Source organism: Diceros bicornis, chromosome 12, assembly GCF_020826845.1.
Source record: "Diceros bicornis minor isolate mBicDic1 chromosome 12, mDicBic1.mat.cur, whole genome shotgun sequence".
Lineage (NCBI taxonomy): Eukaryota > Metazoa > Chordata > Mammalia > Perissodactyla > Rhinocerotidae > Diceros > Diceros bicornis.
The window spans coordinates 77333038-77352797 of record NC_080751.1 but is presented as its reverse complement, the minus strand read 5'-3'; the positions used below and the strand labels follow the sequence as shown (position 1 = coordinate 77352797).

At 42.7% G+C, this 19760-nt stretch overlaps 1 protein-coding gene across 5 annotated transcripts in view; it reads left to right on the top strand.

Moving 5' to 3' along the window:
• Nucleotides 1-19760, top strand: part of SNTG2 (syntrophin gamma 2) — a 303678-nt gene that overhangs the window by 24369 nt on the left and 259549 nt on the right. The window contains exon 1 of one of the 5 annotated variants that reach the window (XM_058551874.1): nucleotides 364-508. The exons of the other annotated variants lie outside the window; for them this stretch is intronic. Coding sequence (XP_058407857.1) covers nucleotides 506-508 — 3 coding nt within the window. The 5' untranslated portion in view covers nucleotides 364-505. Of the gene's footprint in view, nucleotides 1-363; nucleotides 509-19760 lie in introns of those variants that run through there. 5 annotated transcript variants of the gene reach the window in all.

Here is a 19760-nt window from a genome sequence, read left to right as displayed (position 1 = left end):
ATTTAAGTCCACAGTTCGTCCATTTCAGCTTTATTGGTACATTTCAGTGTGGGAGAGGCGCTTCCTCCATGCAGGCACCCTGATTGCTCTGACTAATGGCAGCCTTGTTTTGGTAGTGCGTGCTCTGCACCTCTCCTGCTTAGCGCTGACCGTGACTGTAATTCAGTTAAGTGTGGACTTGGTAACTGGCTCCTACCTGGAACAGAAGCCCCATGGGGGCAGGAGCTGTGTTTCCAGATCTGCAGCTCTCTTCCCAGAGACTCAGGCAGCACGCAGAGTAGTTGATCCGTTGATCAGATTAACTGAACGCCCTCTGAGAGCAGTGGGAGACAGGGGAGTAGGATACGCAGACTCATTCCCTTTGTGTAGCCTCAGAAGTTGGTGTTTTACATTCCACGAGCCTCCCCAGCGTGGCGGTGCAGGACCCTCCAGGGTGAGAACACGAAGAAGAAACGGGGTCGCTGTGGAGCCGGAGGCCCCGGTGCTTCTGCCTGTTCAGTCGGCGATGGTGAGAAGGCCAGCAGACGTGGACGGTTCTTCCCCTGAGCAGAGGGGATGTGTGAGCAAACTGACCCGAGGAGGCAGAGGGTGTGTTCCGTGGGGTAGGCGCGGGGCGGGGAGGGCGGGCTGCCTTGTTGCTGTGCTCTGAGTTAATCCTTCCCGCAGGACTGCCTCTGTTCCTGCCGTGGCTGCTTCCCGTTGGCTCAGGAAGCCGGCATCGCCGCTTCCCCGCCTCACCCTCCGGACGCCGTTTTAGCGCCGAGGCCGAATGCTCTTTCCAGCCCCGCCTGGCCCGGCGCTGACCCTCTCGCTGCTCTTCAGCAGCGCCCCGGGATGAAGCTTGAGTCCTAAGCACTTGTCCCCGGTGCCCCTCGGGTTCCGAGGTCCTTAGTCCTGCTTACGTCCTTGCCTTTAGAATACGGCGTGTGTCAGTTTTACTTAGAAGTTGGTCCAGACTGTATCGAGAGATGGAGGGGACTGAAAGATCTAGATGTCCTCTGACCACCGGGACACCTCCCGCCCTGGAGCCTGCAAAAGGGGTGAAGCCTCACGGTGTGGACTGTGGGTGACCCAGGAGACTTCTCAGTGTGCCTTGGGAGGTGACACGCAGGGCTGCCCCATCGTGGGTGACAGCAGGTTCTTGTCCCCATCCTTGCTTGTGGCCAGGTGGCACACGTTTCCTGTGAGCTACATTCTGATTTGCTGTTTGGCATTTTCAAGGTAAAGGGAAAACAAAACTTTTTCTTTTCCTTTTTATGCTAAGAGCATTCACTCATGCATTTAATGGGGGAAAAAAAGGCAAAAACACTCATCTTTGATTAGTGATGGAATTGTCAAGCACAGGGGCCTTCACTGAGGGGAGGGGGTGCGGCCCTTCCCTTTCCAGCTCCTGTCTCCACAGTTCAAGCAGGAATTCTGTGCTCTTCCTTGCTGAGCCCATAATCGATTGGTGCTTCCTTCCTCTCTGATCAGCATAATCCCACCCTTCTCCCATTCCCAGCTCTGTCTCTCCCTGCGTCTCTGGGCTATTCTGTGCTGCTCTGTGTGCTTCTGCTAAGCACCGTGCTTGCATCGTGCATTTCATCCTGTCGGCATTGCCTCTGTTGTGGGCATCCTGCAATACGGTGCAACGTTAGGAGGGCACTGCCTTATCCCTATGAAGGACAGTGCTGAATGTATAAATATATTCTGAGCAAGGGGACGGGATGGGTAGTACTACACTGTTAAAGTTGAGGTTGTGGTAACAGATCACCCAAAGATGCTAAGTTGCTTGACAGGAAAGAAAACATCCAGTTTTCACTTCCTGAATCCAGGTCTTCAGTCTGCAAGTCCAAAGCTTATTCTATGACAGCAGAGCCGGAATTTTATCATCAGAATTTAATAAGGATTGACACGAACCTATTTGTTCTTTTTACAGAGTTTTCTTCAGTAACGCTAGAAAAGAGATGTTATAGGCTACACAATTTGCTGGGGGAGATTTTCTCTGCAGAAGTGTATTATATGTCGTTTTACTTCCCAGGAAACTTTTGTTCATTTTTTTCTGAAAGCAGTCACCTCAATTTGTGAAGATACAAAATCGAATCATCAAGCGTTGCCAGAGAACCAAATACATATAAATTACATTCATCCTAGACACAATCTGGTTTCTAAAGAAAAAAAATCTCTCCTACGGAAACCAAGTCCTACTCCCCTGGAGTAATTGCCTTTTCCTCAGTTAGTATATATCAGATTCCATAAAAGGAAATCTACCAAGACATATGTGCCTGTTTTCATTAAACATAAAGACTAGTTGTTTTTTCTTTTCGGCAAATGTAGACACTGGCGAGAAAGCATTTCATGCTAGAGCAACTTCTGTAATTAAGAGATTTCCTTCCTCCAAAATAAAGTGGTTTCTGTTCGCTGATGGATGGGTTTTACTTTTTCTCACAGTTGGCCTTTTCTTTTTTAGGAAGAGAGAAAACCAGGTTCTCGACTGGAATTTTGCGGCCAGTGCTGGTAACAACCATTATCCACCTGTCTCGGAAGCGTGCCTCCTGCCCTCGTGGCGCTGGTCCACGCAGAGACATCCCAAGGACTTAAAATCTGCCAGCCAAGGCCATTTTGTTTTTTAACTTGGGAGGATGGCTATAGCATAATTCTATTTTAAGAGAGAAACTGACTTCAGGTAAATTGGTCTCTTAGATCTTTAGTCAGAAATTTGGCTTTTTCTATGGCTGATTTTGTAGGAATGCTTGCTCCCCACAAATCGAATGATGTCCTATGTAGGACCAGGGACGCTTCCACCTGAAGGCATCCCGGGCTGCCTGCCTGCCTGGCCAGCCTTTGAATGGACATATGTGTTGCTACTTATTGTGAGTCCTCATAACTCTTGACCTTAATTTCTCACGAGAATTATGAACATCGAGGCAGGCACGTATCACAGTTTCATCCATAGGAGAGAGGTAAAGGAAGGAATTATGTTCAGAGAGCCAATCTGTTTATTCTTCTTCTGAGAAGCACAGCTCAGGAAAGAAGAGAGAAAGGGGCACCTGTAGCTGTTGGCGGGATAGCGTCTGCACGCGTGCCCCTCACGGGTGTGAGCACAGCCGTGGCCCCTCTGGGGTCTCCCCACTGTTCTTCTCACAGGCGCTAACTGGGCTGTTTTGGACAGAGGGGCAAAAATAACTTTTACTTTTTTTTTTTTTTTTTTTTGTGAGGAGGACCAGCCCTGAGCTAACATCCAATGCCAATCCTCCTCTTTTTTGCTGAGGAAGACTGGCCCTGGGCTAACATCCGTGCCCATCTTCCTCTACTTTATATGGGACGCCGCCACAGCATGGCTTGACAAGCGGTGCCTTGGTGCGCGCCCAGGATCCGAACCGGCGAACCCCGGGCCGCCACAGCGGAACGCGCGCACTTAACCGCTTGCGCCACCGGGCTGGCCCCAACTTTTACCTTTTGAACAAGAGAAAATCTCGCATGGGATTGGCTTTCTGTTTTCATTTTCGATGTTTGTAAAGGGCCCCCTTACGTGAGTTGACCTAGACTCAATTATTTAAATTTACAGAGAGTGTAAATTTAAATAATTAGGTAGTGCTTTCTGTGAGAAGCTGCCTTCAGCAAATGCTGGTTGAGATTGCCTTGGTTAGTCGAAAGGAAGGAGACTGGATGAAACACACAGAGAGACGTGTGGTCGGCTCAGGATGAGGTGGGGAGGGATCCCTTTGCCCGGGGTGGTACCTAACATTGACATCTTTTTAAGTAGCCTATACATCCATACAGACTATCAATAATTCTGTGAAAGATCAGGGAAGATGGCTTCATTAGCGAGTGGGACATTTTTTTTCTTTCTTAAACAGAGAATTTGTTCTTTTATTCAAGAAGACAAACTGAAGCGGTGCTGTTCTAATTAGAGCACAGATTGCATTGTTTCAAGAAAATGTCCTTGGCATTCTTGAAGATAAAATGTTAGAAAAACCAATAAATGCTTAGCATTTTTAGAGTGCATAACTAGGGGGTAAATTTTACAGAGTATTCCTAAAATACCATAGCTTTTCTCTCATTAATAACTTTAAATTAAAATTAAATATTACTTTGTCATTACTCCATCAATGAGTAATGCATTATATTATTTTTATGTATTTATTTAACAAATAATTTTCTGACAACTTTTTGAAATGTTGATTATGTACTTAACATTGTGCCAGGTGCTTCAGAGAATGCACGCATTACAGAAAATATGTTCTGCATCTTCCAGGAGGTTGCATCTGCCTGGGCGGGGAAGGCATGTCTGGAATGACGGCAGGTGATACAGACAGAAGAGTTAAGTGCTCAGTTGGAAGGGCCTGGAGGTGTTGTGGGAGCTGAGAGGAGATGAGAATTTTGAAGCCTGGAGTGGTTGTGTAAGGATTGTCTGAGAAGGGAAGGGGCAGCCAGATTGTAAATGTTTAAAGCCAGCAAGAGAGTCGGTTACTGCAGGTGTGGTGGGCACGTCCACGTCCTAAGTCTGGAATCTGTGAATATGTTACTTTAAGTAGCAAAAGAGCATTTGCAGTTGTGATTAAGTTAGGGATCTTGAGATGGGAGATCATTCAGAGTCATCTCGTGGGCCCAAAGCAATCCCAGGGTCCCCGTAAGGGGAGGCAGCAGGGTCAGAGTTGGAGGAGAGGTGATGTGGAAGGAGGGCTTGGGTGAAGCAGTCACCAGCCAGGGAACACAGGCAGCCTCCAGAATCTGGAGGAGCCCAGGAAGGATTGTCCCCTCGAGTGTGTGGGAGGAACTCAGCTCTTCTGACGCTTTGATTATAGGACTTGGGTGGTGGGCACAGAGGCTGGTGTTAGAGAGGCGCTAAGCCGCTGCTCCTTGTCGGGGCGATGGTACCTCATCCCCAAGGCGGCAGCGGTACAGACAACCCTGAGAAGTGGTGTGGAAAGGAGTGGTCAGGGCCTTGCCGTCTGGGAGTACCGAGCAGAGTGCGAGGGCGCAGAAGAGAAGCAGAGGACTGGCATCCATCCAAACCAGGGTCACTGCACTGCCCACCCAGTGTCCCCCCACTGCCCCACGAGGAATGTTGAGAAACTCTTGGTCTTCTTGAAGTACTTTCAGTTTGAAGTCATGTGACTGATGTTCCGCCCACGTCTCCTAAAGTGAGCATGGGGACCTCATCCTGAGAGGCGCCATCTTTCTGTCAGCTCACCCGCCCTTGGGAGGCACTCTTCTGTCCCCGGAGCCCGAAACCTCACAGGTCTCCAGAGGGGAGAGCAAAGGAAAGGGTAAAGTGGAGAAACTGAGTTTAACTCTCGGTTGATCTGGACTCTCACTCACTGCTCCTCACTTCATCATTTTTCTTTAGAACACACTAGTGGAGGTGAACATACTCTTATCTTTTGGGGGGGGCAGGCTTACTCAGGTATAATTTATGCAATATAACGTTTGCACTCAATAATTGTGTAGTTTTATAAGTTTTGACAAATATAATCATAGAACCACTGCCATAATCAAGATGTTGAACACTTTCATAATCCCCCAAATCGTCCTGTCCTCCTTTTCAGTCAGCCCCTCCCCCACTTGCTGGACACTGCTGACCTGCTTTCTGTCTCTGCCCTTGTGGCTTTCAGAACGTCATGTACGTGCAATTTTATAGTATGTGCTTGTCATTTTTTTTGGTCACGCTTCTTTCATTTAACTTGATGCTTTTGAAATTCAACTACACTTTCTGTAGACGTACATTTTCATTTTTCTTGAGTAGATACAGGAGCATGATTCCTGGGGCTCAGGTTGAGTGTATTTGTAACTTTATAGTTTTCCTATAAAGTACTGTTTTGTATGACCGTCCCTGTTGCTCTGGATCTTTTGGGGTACTTGGAATTTCCAGTCTTCTTAATTTTAGCTCCTCTACCTGGTGTACCTGGTCGGTCACTGTGGTTTTGACTTGCTTTTCCCTAATGAATGATGACTTTGAGCATCTTTTCATATGTGAACCTTCCGTGATAGCTTCTTTCATGAAACATGTTCAAGTGTTTGCCCCTTTTTTGGGTTGTCTTTTTATAAATTTAGTTGTAAGGATTTTTTTTTTATGTTCTGGATGCAAGCCCTTTATTTATCTTTTACCCAGTGTTTACTGGGTTGTTTTTCCTCGTTATATTGAGTTGCAAAGGTTGTCTCTATATTCTGGATGCAACTCTTTTATCTGATGTATTTTACAAAATTTTATTCCAGTCTCAATCTTGTCTTTTCATTTCCTTAATTAGGCCTTTCACGGAGTACATATTGTTAATTTTGATGAAATACAGTTTACCAATTTTCTTTCTTTCTTCCTTCCTTCCTTCTTCTCTTTTTTACAGCTCTGGCTCCTCTATTTTTGTGTCCTATTTGGGAAATATTTGCCTAGCCTACTGTCATAAAATTTTCTTCCCGCAGCCTCCTGCATCCTGACCAGGATGGAGCTCCATCACACTTACCTTAATTATAAATTGTGAACATCTTTCCTCTGTCAGTTCTATACATTATTGACTTTTTTTCATGTGTGTGTGAGGAAGATCAGCCCTGAGCTAAATAACATCCATGCCAATCCTCCTCTTTTTGCTGAGGAAGACTGGCCCTGGGCTAACATCCATGCCCATCTGCCTCCACTTTATGTGGGACGCCACCACAGCATGGCCTGACGAGCGGTGCCTTGGTGCACCCCGGGGATCCCAACCTGTGCCGCCAGCAGCGGAGTGCACACACTTAACCGCTACGCCATGGGGCCGGCCCCTATACATTATTGACTTTGATGTGCATGTTTTTATTGAAATTGAAGAGAGAGCAGATAACTAAAATAAAACAAATAAAATTGGTGTACAGTAACTCGATTTATAGTGTTATTGTTTTTGAAATTTCATCATAAGTCAGAGGAAAACATTCCTTTTTCCTAAAAGTGAACTTCGTAAATTTTGTGTATCCCTTAGAGACATCATGTCAATTGAGCTTATTTTCCAGTGTATAACTTACTAATGAGGAAATCTTCTTTTAAAGAAAATTCATCAACTCCTTCTATTTTTGTGGGCTGAAAGGAGGGTCTCGATTATTTCATAGGTGGATTTTAGATGCTTTTCCATTTTATCACAATTCACTGGCTTTTTTCTGTCTCTCCCATTTACTCTTTAAATAGTTACATTCAAAGACAAGCAAAAACCTGCAGACATGATGATGATACATGTCTCTTGCCATAGGATAGAGAAAACTTGCTCTTAAATTGCATGTTTCTGCTAGTAATCAGAAAATTTAATACCTGAGACAGAGAAACCCAGACGGTGACTGTACTGTTTCATAACTTTAGGGATTATAGCTTCGTCTCCCCAAAAGTCTGTTTTAAGTATTAATATCTAATGAATTTCAAGGATGAATGCCAATACCTCAGAGAAGTGATCCAATGTCCTAGGTCATACATAACTGTTACATGTAGTCAATATGTTAATTGAAGTCTTGAGGGAAGTGGGGATGGAGGAGGGAAGTTATGATTTCTGTAACATTTGAAAAACAAAACTGTGACTTTAATTCCAAATTGACAAGGCACACTAATTATTTTTGCTTCTCCAAAGTATCTTCCTGTATGGGGATATTTATATTCAGTAACCCACTGGAGTTCTTCTGGTTTAGTTTATTTTCCATAATCCTCTTATGGCTTTTGACTTAATAATCATGTGTCGGGATGTGAGGCAATTTTTTCCCCCAAAATAATGCCCAGTAATATGAATGATTCTGCGTAGCTTAGAAAATGTGTCTACCGTATGTAATGTCAAAAACAACAAAATCCCCGGGAGTGATGTCCCCCAGGGCTGCTTGCATCCGGTGGATTCCTTCTAGCAAAGGGAGGAGTGCAGGCTGCTTCGCTTGTCCGAGGGGTGAATTTCCTTGCTTTTCATCGTGTGACCAGGCAGCAACTGTAAGAATGTATCCCCCCTTGGTTCATTTTGATAAGAAATTCCTGAGAGACTGTACATGTCACATTGCCCTGAAGCTAATCTGAGAGGGGAGTTAATTTTGTCCTAAGACAGCCTGTCGGGGAGAGGACCATGGTGTAAGGCATGCCACACAGACAAAGAAAAGAACATTCAATAGGATTTCCTGTAGAACACAACTTGTTTTTATATAAATTACCAACACGAGGTACCGAACTGACAAGCAAGCACTTGACTATTTTATAAAACCAAAAAACTTAAAATGCATTAGCAGAAATAAATAAGAAGCAGAAAACAGACACTTAGAAATGAAATTAGTGATACTGATAAAATCGAGAAAATCTAAGAATACAGAGGAAAAAGATATATGAAAATATTACAAAGAGGGTGAAAGATGTGGAAAACAGAACAAATGATACCCTGGAAGTCGCACTACTTTACATTCCCACCAGCAGTATTCCTATTGAAGAAATTAAAGAAATGGAACAGAATCAATAATCAAATTACAAAATGTTCTTGATACAGTATTTATGTCTGGCACCCTCAAAGATACACTATTGCCATTAGGAATTTGAGAAGTAAATGAAATAGGAGACTTCAGGAATTCCTGCAGGGCAAAATAAATAAATCAATAAAATAAAAAAGGAAATAGATTATCATCAACTGAACACAATTCACCTTCCCTCTGAATTCACCTCTGATGCACCAAATGACAGAGACTCTGGATCATCTGCCCGATTTAAAGGATAGCGATTGTGACCAGGAATGCTCTGCCCAGACAAATCGTATTTCAGTTGTCGAGGCACAGGGAGAAATTGTCAGACGTTGAGGTTCACATTAGAAAGCAGCAGCCAGCACGTCCACTGCACCGTGGCCCTCAGGCAGAGCCTACCCATGTCTTTGTTCCCAAAGCTCTTGCATTTTCTTTATAGCTTTGTTGATATATAATTCACATAGCATACTGTTCACCCAAAATGTACAGGTCAGTGGTTTTCCATATATTCCAGAGTTGTGGGATCATCGCTACAATCTACTTTAAGAAATTTTTCACAGCCCCGAAATAAAACCCCAAGCCCATTCAGCAGTCACTCCTCGTTATCCCTCTCCCCAGCCCCATGGCAACCACTGAGCTACTTTATATACTGGTTTACCTGTTCTGGACATTTTACTTGAGTAGACTCATACAGTTGTCTTTTGTGACTGGCTTCTTTCACTTAGCATAAGGACTTCAAGGTTTATCCACATTGTAGCAAGTTCCAGACTTTATTTTTTGTTATTGCAAAATATATTCCATTGTATCACGTTTTGTTTTTGTTTACCCACTCCTCAGTTCATGGACATTTGAGTTGCTCCACTGTTTGGCTGTTATGAATGGTGCTGCTGTGAACATCTGTGGAGAAGTTTTGAGTGGACCTGTAGTTTCAATTCTCTTGGCTATATACCTAGGAGTGGAATTGCTGGGTCATCTGGAAACTCTGTGTTTAACCTTTTTGAGGAACTGCCAAACGGTTTTCCAAAGATTTTCAAGTGTAATTCATTATTTTTGAAATTCCTAGATTCCTAGTGTCAATAACGTATCTCTGAGTTTACCACTAATAAGCAATGTACCCTGGAAGTCGCACTACTTTACATTCCCACCAGCAGTGTGTAAGAGTTCCAGTCTCTGCATATTCTTGCTAAAACTTGATGCCTATCGAAGAAATTATAGTCACATCAGTGGATATGAGGAAGTATTTTAAGTCATTTTGATTTGCATTTCCATAACTATTAAAAAAATTTTAAATATCTTTTCATGTGTTTATTGGCCTTTTGTATATTTTCTTAGGAGAGTTGCATATTAGAATCCTTTACCCATTTTTTAAATTAGGTTATTTGCTTTTTTAATTTGTAAGATGTTTTTTTTTAAAAAAAAAATTCTGCGTAGAAATCCCTTGAGTTGCCTTGATTACCATAGCTTTACAGTAAGTCTTGATGTCAGATAGTGTCAGTCCTCCAACCCTGTCCTTCTCCTTCACTACGTGTTGTCTATTCTGGGCCTTTGTTGATATCCATAAAATAACTTGCTGGCATTTTGATTGGGATTGCACTGAATCTATAGATCAATTTGGGAACAACTGACCACTCAACAAGATCAAATCTTCCTATCCATGAACATGGAATATCTCTCCATTATTTAGTTTTCTTGGATTTAAACCTAAGTATTTGATTTTTGGAGGTGGTAATGTAAATGGTATTTTTTTTGTTTAATTTAAAATTCCACTTGTTCGTTGCTGGAATATAGGAAGGACTTTTGTATGTTAATCTTGTATCCTGCAACCTTTCTATACTGCTTATTAGTCCCAGAAATTTTTTTGTTTTGTTTTGTTTTGGTTAATTTAGTATTTTCTACATAGATGATCTATGATCTTCTACATAGAAGCCAGTTCTATTTCTTCCTTCCCAATCTGTGTAGCTTTTCTTTCCCTTTCTTGTCTTATTGCATTAGCTGGAACTTCCAGTATGATGTTGAAAGGGAGTGTTGAGAGGGACATCCTTGCCTAGCTTGGTGGGAAAGCTCGAGTTTCTCCCTGTAAGTATGAGATAGGCTGTAGGTCTTTTGTAGATATTCTTTATCATGTTGAGGAAATTTGCCATTATTCCTAGTTTTTGACAGATTTTATCGTGAATGAGTGCTGAGGTTTTTCTGTTTCTCTCCATTTTTACCAGCAACCATGCTAATTCAGGGTGTCATCATCTCCCTGTCTCCCTGGTGAGTTAGTGCAGTATCCTTCCTATTCCTCTACCTAGGTCTCTGCAGACTTCCTTCAACCCATTCTCCATTGCAGACAGACTGAGCTCTTAAAAGATCAGCCTGCTCATCTCTTCCCAGCTGAAAAGCCTCCAGAGGCCCCGGCTGCTCCTCTGGTGAGGGAGTTCTAAGGTGGCAGTGAGGTTCAGCATGCTGGGCTGTGGACCTGCCTCCCTCTTTGACTCTACACCCTGCCCCTGCCCCTGCCCCTCGTTCTCCCAATCGACACTGACCCGTCTGTGGTCCCTCACTCTCACCATGCCCTCACCCTGCCCCTGGGCCTCTGCATGGACTCCTACTCTGCCTGGAATTCTCTTTCCTCTCCTCATTTTCTCTCAGATTCCAGCTCACGCCACTTCCTTAGATAGTGTCTCCTGATCTCTCCGACTCGGTCATTCTCTTCCCCAGACCCTGCAGCAGAGGCCGTTCACAGGTGGCCTGCATCTCTGTGGTTATTCTAGGCACTGGACTTGAGCCTCGTGGGGAACACGGTGGTGTTTTTCTTTCACTCACCGTTGATGCTCGTCTGCCTATCATTCGGCGAGCGCTCAGTACACACTGGCTGAGTAAATAATAGCACTTGTACGAGTAACAAAGAATTTCTAGGAAGTCGATAGTTGAGAATACAGACTGGCGTTAGGTGAGACGAGGTTCGAGAAAGGCTCCTGGAGTGGGAGGTTCCTGGGGTAGCCGAGGTGAGAGAGAGTGATCGTGAACTCGGGCGTCCTGAGTGTGGGAGCCGGGGCATGAGATGCAACTGCCAGTCCGTTCCAAGGCCCTGTGGTCAGTGGTGGGCATCAGCACGTTAGCTAGGAGTCCATGATCTCTGGATCTTATGACATTAGGTGATATTATGATGTCTATTTCAATTTTAGTGAAGTAGAAAGACATGTCCAGGATTTCTGTACACATTTGGACAGCTTTCCTTTCTTGTATCTTAATTTGGGTGGTTTGGCAGGTAAAACCAAACCTGTCAGAGCATTTCCAGATGATGTTGCAAGTGGTTTCAGCTCCTGAGGGAGGCTGCTGTTGTGATCTATTAATAGATGTCCTCTGTTCTAAGGCCCTTTTAAACATCTGTCTGTAAGTGCTTGCTATTATTTTCATTTTGAAAACTTTATTACTCAAGACCTGCACTTAATGTAACTTTGTTGAAACATCATTTTTTCCTTGACATAGCCTTTTTTTTTTTAATTTTTTAATTTATTTATTTTTTCCCCCAAAGCCCCAGTAGATAGTTGTATGTCATAGTTGCACAGTCTTCTAGTTGCTGTATGTGGGACGTGGCCTCAGCATGGCCGGAGAAGCGGTGCGTCGGTGCGCGCCCGGGATCCAAACCCGGGCTGCCGGTAGCGGAGCGCGTGCACTTAACCACTAAGCCACGGGGCCGGCCCTTGACATAGCCTTTTTAATATTTCTAAATAAGTAATTGTAAATGCTTATGCTTCTTGCTTTTATTTACTCCTTAATGTGTACCGTATTGCGGTCTTCTAAGTTCCCAGTGCAGACCCAACGCTTAATTTTAATACCTATCATGACCCAAATTACTTTCTCTAAGAAAAGAGTTATTGCAAAGCAGATGTTGTTAGAAACAGAACTTTGCTGAATGGTTGTGCTCATTCTAGATTCCCTAGATGATGCAACATATATTAAAATCTATTTTTAAGTTACACCTTGTTTTGTTTTTAGTAGTAGTGGCTGACAGTGCTGTCACGTTACAGAAGTTGTCATCAGTCTCTATAGCCGGGAGCCAGGTGTTCATAGGATTTACATTTTAGTTTTCAATACTGAAGTCTTTTAGCATTTTATAACGAACTCAAATAATCCCTGCTCTTTCCGTAAAACAGAAAATTTTCTCAGTCAACAAAGTTTGGGTGATAATAAGCTTGCATTATACTTTTAAACTGATTTTTGATCAGTTTTTCTCTGTGGACAAGCTGTATGGTGTTTCACATCTGTGAACACAGTTTACTGTGTCTGCCACTTGGTCTCTCTGGTTAAAACAATTAAAGGCTGATGTGCTATGATTATTGTAGTTCTGAAATGCCCTAGGAGGGTGTATCATAAATTAACACTAAACCCAAGTCTTGTTATCCTTTTAAACATAAAGATGAATTATTTCATAACAGGCTTGAGATCTCTATTAAAAGATAACTCCTTTTGTAAAGTATCTTGATTACATGAGATTACTTGTCTAAAAGTTGAAACCCAGTTAGAATTACATTGATTCTACAAAAGTTATTTTTTTAAAAAGTTTTATTAGTCATAGTGGACAACGTAAGCTTTTAAAAAACAGATATCAAAGTTATTAACTTGTCTCCTACATTACTGGGTCGTAGGCATGAAACTTGGTTTTGAGAATTATGGAATCTATGGTTAGACTGTGGGTAGTCTGTGTTGTACACACGTCTGTTGGGATCTGAACCGTGTTCTTAGTAAGCCTGATGCACGGCCGTTCCCGTCGTGGCTTCAGTTACGGGATGACGGTGGCTTCAGCAGGTGCGGCCACGATGCTCTTCCTCAGCCGGTCTCCCTTCTGCCTCCCTTCCTCAGTGTCTGCACAGGTGGAGGCCTGGCTCGCCCACGGGACCCTGCCCAGTGCTGACATCCCCCACCTTCTGCTCCCTTCCGCTGCTGGCTTTTCCGTCAAAGCGCCTGTCTGTCTCGAGGGAGCTCAGGTTTGTTAGTCTCTCCACCAGAGTAGAAGCTCCTTGAGAAGGCGATCGGTCTGCCTTCTTCGCTGCAGGGTCCCCAGCACAGGCCTGGCACAGAGCGGACCCTCAGTGCTATTTATTAAATTCACAACAAATGAGAACTGATGGTATTTGACGTTAAGTTTGTCTTACAGTGATTTCCAAGGGGGGTTCTTTCTAACCCCTATTATGTCACAATAGTGTGGTAATAGCATGTCACTGTGTCACTAACTATTCCCAGGACAGTAGGGCCCTTCAATTCTCAGATAGTCTGGAATGGGATGTCGATACGAGTTTGCTTCAGATCAAAGGATTCTTGCGGTCATAAAGATACCAGGACTATGTCAAAGTTTTCCTAAATACATTTTTTTCCTTAACATAATTACTATCAGGGCATTTCAAAGGCCATTGTGAATTTTTTAAAATCACTTTCATAGTTTACACTTTTAAACTTCATTTAGAAAATGTCCTTTCATATATCTAGCTGTGTGCCCAGTTTCAGGAACTTTCTGTGATTTTCTTTTTTCTTCAGAGATTGAGGGCACTGTGTTTGGTGATCCGGTTACTTATTTCAAGGTAAATATTTGATAAAAAAGATTTCCTGTTTCAGAAGATTTTCCAGTAGATGTATTATGGAAGGCTCACAGCAATGTCTAGTGAATTCAAATGAGATCTGAGTTTTGGATTTCAAGTATAATCTTTCTTAAAGGCATAGAAACTTTCAGGAGTATTTCTGAAATTAAGTGTATCTTATTAGGCCTGATTTGACTTTATGATTTTAGAAATAAAAGACAGAAGATGTGTTTATCATGCTTGCATGGTAATAGCAGACATTTCCATTTCCGGTTGAGTTCATCTCTATAATGTCATCTGAAAGCTGACTTGTGAATTTTAGAGCATTGTGAACTTTTGGAGGATTCTAGCCTGACTCCCTGTGTTTACAGTTGAGGAAACTGAGGCACGGAAGGTTAACTGGCTTCCCATTGGCCATATTTTTAGATAGAGCATAACTGATCTTTAGAAAGTAAACTTCCTTGGTTTCTCCACTATCCTCTGCCACTTGTGTATGCAAATTGGGGCTACACAGGATATCACAGAGGTTGACTAACCACAAGTTAGACAGGAGGGTGTGAGCCAGGTCATTGCGACTGAGATCAACCTTAAAATAATGAATAAAAAGAAATCGCGTTACCACGTCGAATGAGATATCTGTGTCATTGCCTGATGCCAAAAGTCAAATATATATTTCTGTTTGATGGGAAACACTTAATAAGCAAATGTTAAAAGAATTACGGTGTCAATTCCATTTGCATTTGGTATTTATATAACAGTGCAGTTTATACGATAAGCATTGTTTGGGTGAGATCTCCTTTTGAAATGGAAAAGCAATGGCTTGTGCTACTGAAATAGGTTCTCCCTGTTCACCCTATTAGTGTACTGTAGTTAGGAATGAAGTATATGTTTATTTAAAATAATGTAATAAGTATGAGGAAGAATGATTATTGTGAATTGGTGATTGGGGGTTTTTGCTTATTAAAATGCATTCAGAAGGGAATAAAATAAGTAAAAACTGCCTGAGAGTGAGTAATGCTCCTTGTTTGTGGAAAACCTGAAGTTCTGAGGTGGGCATTTTGACGTTGACAGTTTGCCGTGTGTAGACCTTGGCATAATCGTAGGAATCTTGACGCACTGGTGGGCTCTGCATCGGTTCTGTGGACGAGTTGCTTTCTCATCGGAGCGTGTCAGGCAGCCTTTGAGGTGACCTGGAGCCCAGAAGCGGGACTGACTTGTTTCTGTCTTAACGGTCTGTTTCCTGTCTACTCGTCATTCTCCACAAGAAGACCCTGTATTTCTTTAGGCCTGTCCCCACCCGAAAATAAAACAAAAACAAAACAACAGCAGCAAGCCCCGCTCTGCCTTGTGTTGTCACTTAAGATGTGGCGCAGGGTCCACGAGTCGCCTTCCTGAGCAGGTAGGCCGGAGACGCGCACCTGCAGCGTGCTCACGCATGGGCGCGCACCGGTGGCTACAGGGCTGCCTCAGGGACGGGTCACAGCGCTCAGAGGAGTGAGGGTTAACACGAATTTGGATTTTTAAATAAGTGGGTGCTGCGATGTAATAGATATATTTTTATAGCTAAAAAGTGGTATCTCTAGGTGGAAACATTTGTTAGAACATGCATGAACCGTACAGCTTACAGCCTCTGTAACTGACTACAGAATGCATTAGGCTGCATAGATTTTAGCACATAATTATCACTTCCCGTCAGATCACAAGGTCGATAATTTGGAACAGCAACACTCGTATTCAGACATGGAATTTACATTGCAATTTAAGGATATGATTACTGCCAGGGATGTACTTTACAACTATAAATAACAAGAGGAAAAACTTCAGATTAAAAACATTTTAAGCTGTTGAATTATCTGTCTTTTTTGGAACTGAGTTTGTCATAATGACAATGAAAACATTTAAGATCATTGTGTTAAATATTAACAATCTATAGAGAAGGAAATATGCCCTTTCTTCAGTCTAAATACCTAAAATATTAAAAAAATATATATCCAAATGCTGAACAAGTTTAAAATATTAACAGATTCCTGAGATATCTTTCACGTAATCCACTGCATTATAAATTTATTAGAATATCAGGACTTTGGACAGAACCTTTATCCTTGGAACTCCAGATATGATCTCAGACGCAGTGTATTCACTTCGAGGCTGAACAGTCCTCCAGTGTGTGAATACATGGCTACACAGTCATCCGTCTTCTATCGGGGAGATTTCAGTTCTCTGAAATATTTGCTGCTGTCATGGGCGCTGCTGGAACGTTCTGTCTGTGACACCCCGACACAGGTGCAGGTGCTTCTCCACAGGGCCCCCAGGGACTTGGATCCTCGTGGCCTCACGTCCGCGTGCCCCGGGCTTCTCAGCAAACCACTCGTGGGCTGCGCCTGGCCGGCCGCCTGCCTTGTATAGTCCACGAGCCAAGAACGGTTGTTACATTTCTGTATGACTGAAACATAATCAAAAGAAGAATCACGTTTCATGACGAGTGGAAATTGTATGAAATTCAGATTTCAGTGCCCTAGTGAAGTCTTACTGGGGTGCAGCCACCCTCACTCACCTGCGTGTGTCTGTCTACATTCACAGGACAGCGACAGGGCTGGCGTAGTTGTGACGGAGACCATGACCTGGAGGTCTATAATGTTTACTGTCTCCCTTTACAAAAGAGTTTGCCAACCCTGCCCTAAGGCATTTATTGTGTCTGAGGAATTAATTTCTTGCATCTGGAATGACAGTAATGTTCTCTTCTTGGAAGAACAGAGAACAGTCCATCGCCTTCTGTGTGGTTTGAACTGTAGGGGGATCTCTGATTTTACTTCCCGAATTGTTGGTACCGCACACACTGAACTTCACGTGGTGATGCTGCCCTGTTTCCACACCTGCTGGCAGTGTGTCATCACACCCACTGCCCTGCAGCCTCACACACACTCAGTGCTGTCACACTTTATTTTGTCAGTTCTCATCGGGGCAAAGTGGCATCTCCTCGTGGCTTTGATTTTCATATTTTCTTAATTCTGCTAAAGTGGATTTTTTTCAATCTATGTCACGTCTGTCCAGATGTTTTCTCGTTTTCCTGTCGGGTGTTTGTCTTACTTGTATTTGTAGGTAGGGTTCTTTTTCCATTTTCTGGTGAATAATTATTTAACAGTTACATCTGTAGCATTTCTTCCCACTTTGTGCAGAATTGTTTCAAGAGCACATGTTTTCATGCAGCTGGGTTCCAGCTTGAATCCTGCTACACACGGGTTGTGTAACCTTTCCAAGCTGTTTAAATACTGCCAGTGTAGATTCCACATCTGTAAAGTAGGGATAACAACACCAGCCTCATGTGTCCTGGTTTAGGAAATGGGAATCCACTGCTGTCTCCTCTTCCAGCCTTTTAATATCTCACTTTTCATAAAGTACATCTGTTTGAGTGTATGTGTCACTTAATTTAACTGGAGAAGATTCCTTGCAGTGTTTTTTCTTTAAAGTCCATTTGCATATTGGGTCATGGGTCAATATTTAGTATTGCCAACAATTACAGAGCTGCTGGTATTTGGTTACTTTGTTAACTATTAATACACCCTGGCTGAAAAGTAGGATCTCAGCTTATTAGTCTGATTTTCTGAGGTAATTGTATGTATGAATTGGTTGTAACGACTTCATGGCATAAATTACAGTTACCAAATTGAAAACAAGCGGTGATATAGTTGACATAGCTCACAAACATTTACAATGGATTCCAAAAGAATAAGTGTCATTTAATTCACTAATAACTTTCCAAGCTATGGAATGTTTCAGATATTTCTTTAACTTTCTAAATGGAGATGCCAGCAATACTTAGGATTTATAGTTTATTTTTCATGTGAGCAGTCTAGTAGATGATTTCATATATATTTATCATAATGAGCTTAAAGCATTAGAAGTATCTCTCTCTGAGGTGCGTAAAGGATGAGAAAATTGATCATATAGGAAATCATGTTTCTTACACATTTAGACAACACCTGTACTTAAGTTTTATTTAAAGATGTGTACCTTTAGCACCTCTAGAAATGGTGTCCACTTTCCTTCCCCTCCCCTCTGTGCTCTGTTTCCTTTGTGAAGCCTTCTGAAAGCTCGCAAGCTAAGGGATTGCTCTTTGTTTTGAGCTGCTTTGGTCCAAGTGCCTGCTCTTGGTTACCGACAGAGGTGGGTTTGAGTCTCAACTCTGCTGCTCATGAGCTGAGTGACCTCACTGAGTCCAGGGCTGTCATGTGTAAGCGAGAATGATACCTCGCTCAGACAGTGCCCACGACTCAGATGTGACCGAGAACATGAGACCCTGGCACACAGCAGACGGGACCTGGAAGCTGTTGTGACTGTTTGTCTGTACGACTATTTTTTCATCTTCGTTATACTTAGGAACATGTGAACCATCACAAGACTTGACACTGCTCATCTCAACACGCAGACCGACTTGGGAACCGGAGACATCTGAGAAATAGGCTAAAAAATGATTGAAGAATGCACCTCTTTTAAAATATAAATACAGTCTAAAGTTTTACACAGCGTGTGCTGTGTGTGTGTGTGTGCGCGCGCGCGTGATAATTCCTTAGATGACCTAACATTGCATAGAAAGTTGAGTGACTCTGATGCAGTAAATTATCTAAGGAAATGTGAACATTACCCTCTAATGCTGCTTTTCCTAAGTGATTTCCTAAAATTGCCATAAAATGAGGTGATATACATGAAGCACTCAGTAAGCTTTGATTTCTATTAAGAATATGTGTATTTTCTGTAATGGTTTATAAACTCAGTAAGGGCAGATATCTTACAGTGTATTTGGGGCACAGTAGTTCTTCCCCCTACAGATCTTGGTATTTAAATGGCTTGATAATAATTTATTAAGTTTAGAGCACTTTTTTCCCACGTAAAAATAGACAGTGATTTTTTTCTATTCTATATCTGTCTCTGAAAATAGTATTTTATCTGTTTTTATGTAAATAAATTTATCTCTGTTTAGTTATTTGGAATTAAGTATGTCTATAACCTTCACAGTTTATAAGTAGATTCTAGTAATCTTATATATTTATTTTATTTTACATGGACAGACTAGTATTGAGTACTTATAGCGATTCTTGATTATTTATAAAGTGCTTCACAGAATTATAGTCATATCTATAATAACTTTATCATTTTTTTGAGATGTGCAAAAAAGAATGTTCAGGTAACCACCACGTAAAAATCATCACATACTAATATGTGGCTCCAGTACTGTGAATATTTTCAATTTAAAAAGCAAACCCTGGGCTTAAGTGGATCAAGAGGGCAGAGTAGGAAGATCCTGAGCTCGTCTCCTCCCATGGACATGCCAAAACTTCAGCTGTGTCCAGAGCAACGATCACTGAGAAGGACCTGAAGACTAGCGGAACAGAGTTTCCACAACTAAAGATGAGAAGAAAAGCTACGTTGGGATGGGTAGGAGGAGCGGAGACGCAGTCTGGTCAGGACGCACACCCCCAGCACGGTGACACACAAGCAGGAGGGATGTCACAACCATGGAATCCTCCTGGATGAGCAAGGGGCTGAGCCCCAGATCAGGCTCCCCAGCCTGGGGGACCTGCACTAGAAAGAGGAGCCCCCATAACATCTGGCGTTGGAAACCAGCAGGGCTGACATCCAGGAGAGTAAAGAGCTATAAGAAACTGAGATTCTGCTCTTAAAGAGAGTGCACACAAACTCACTTGTTTCAAGTCCCAGTGCAGAGGCAACAGTTTGAAAAATGCCTCGGATATAAATGAAGGAGATTCATTGACTTATTTTAGGGCA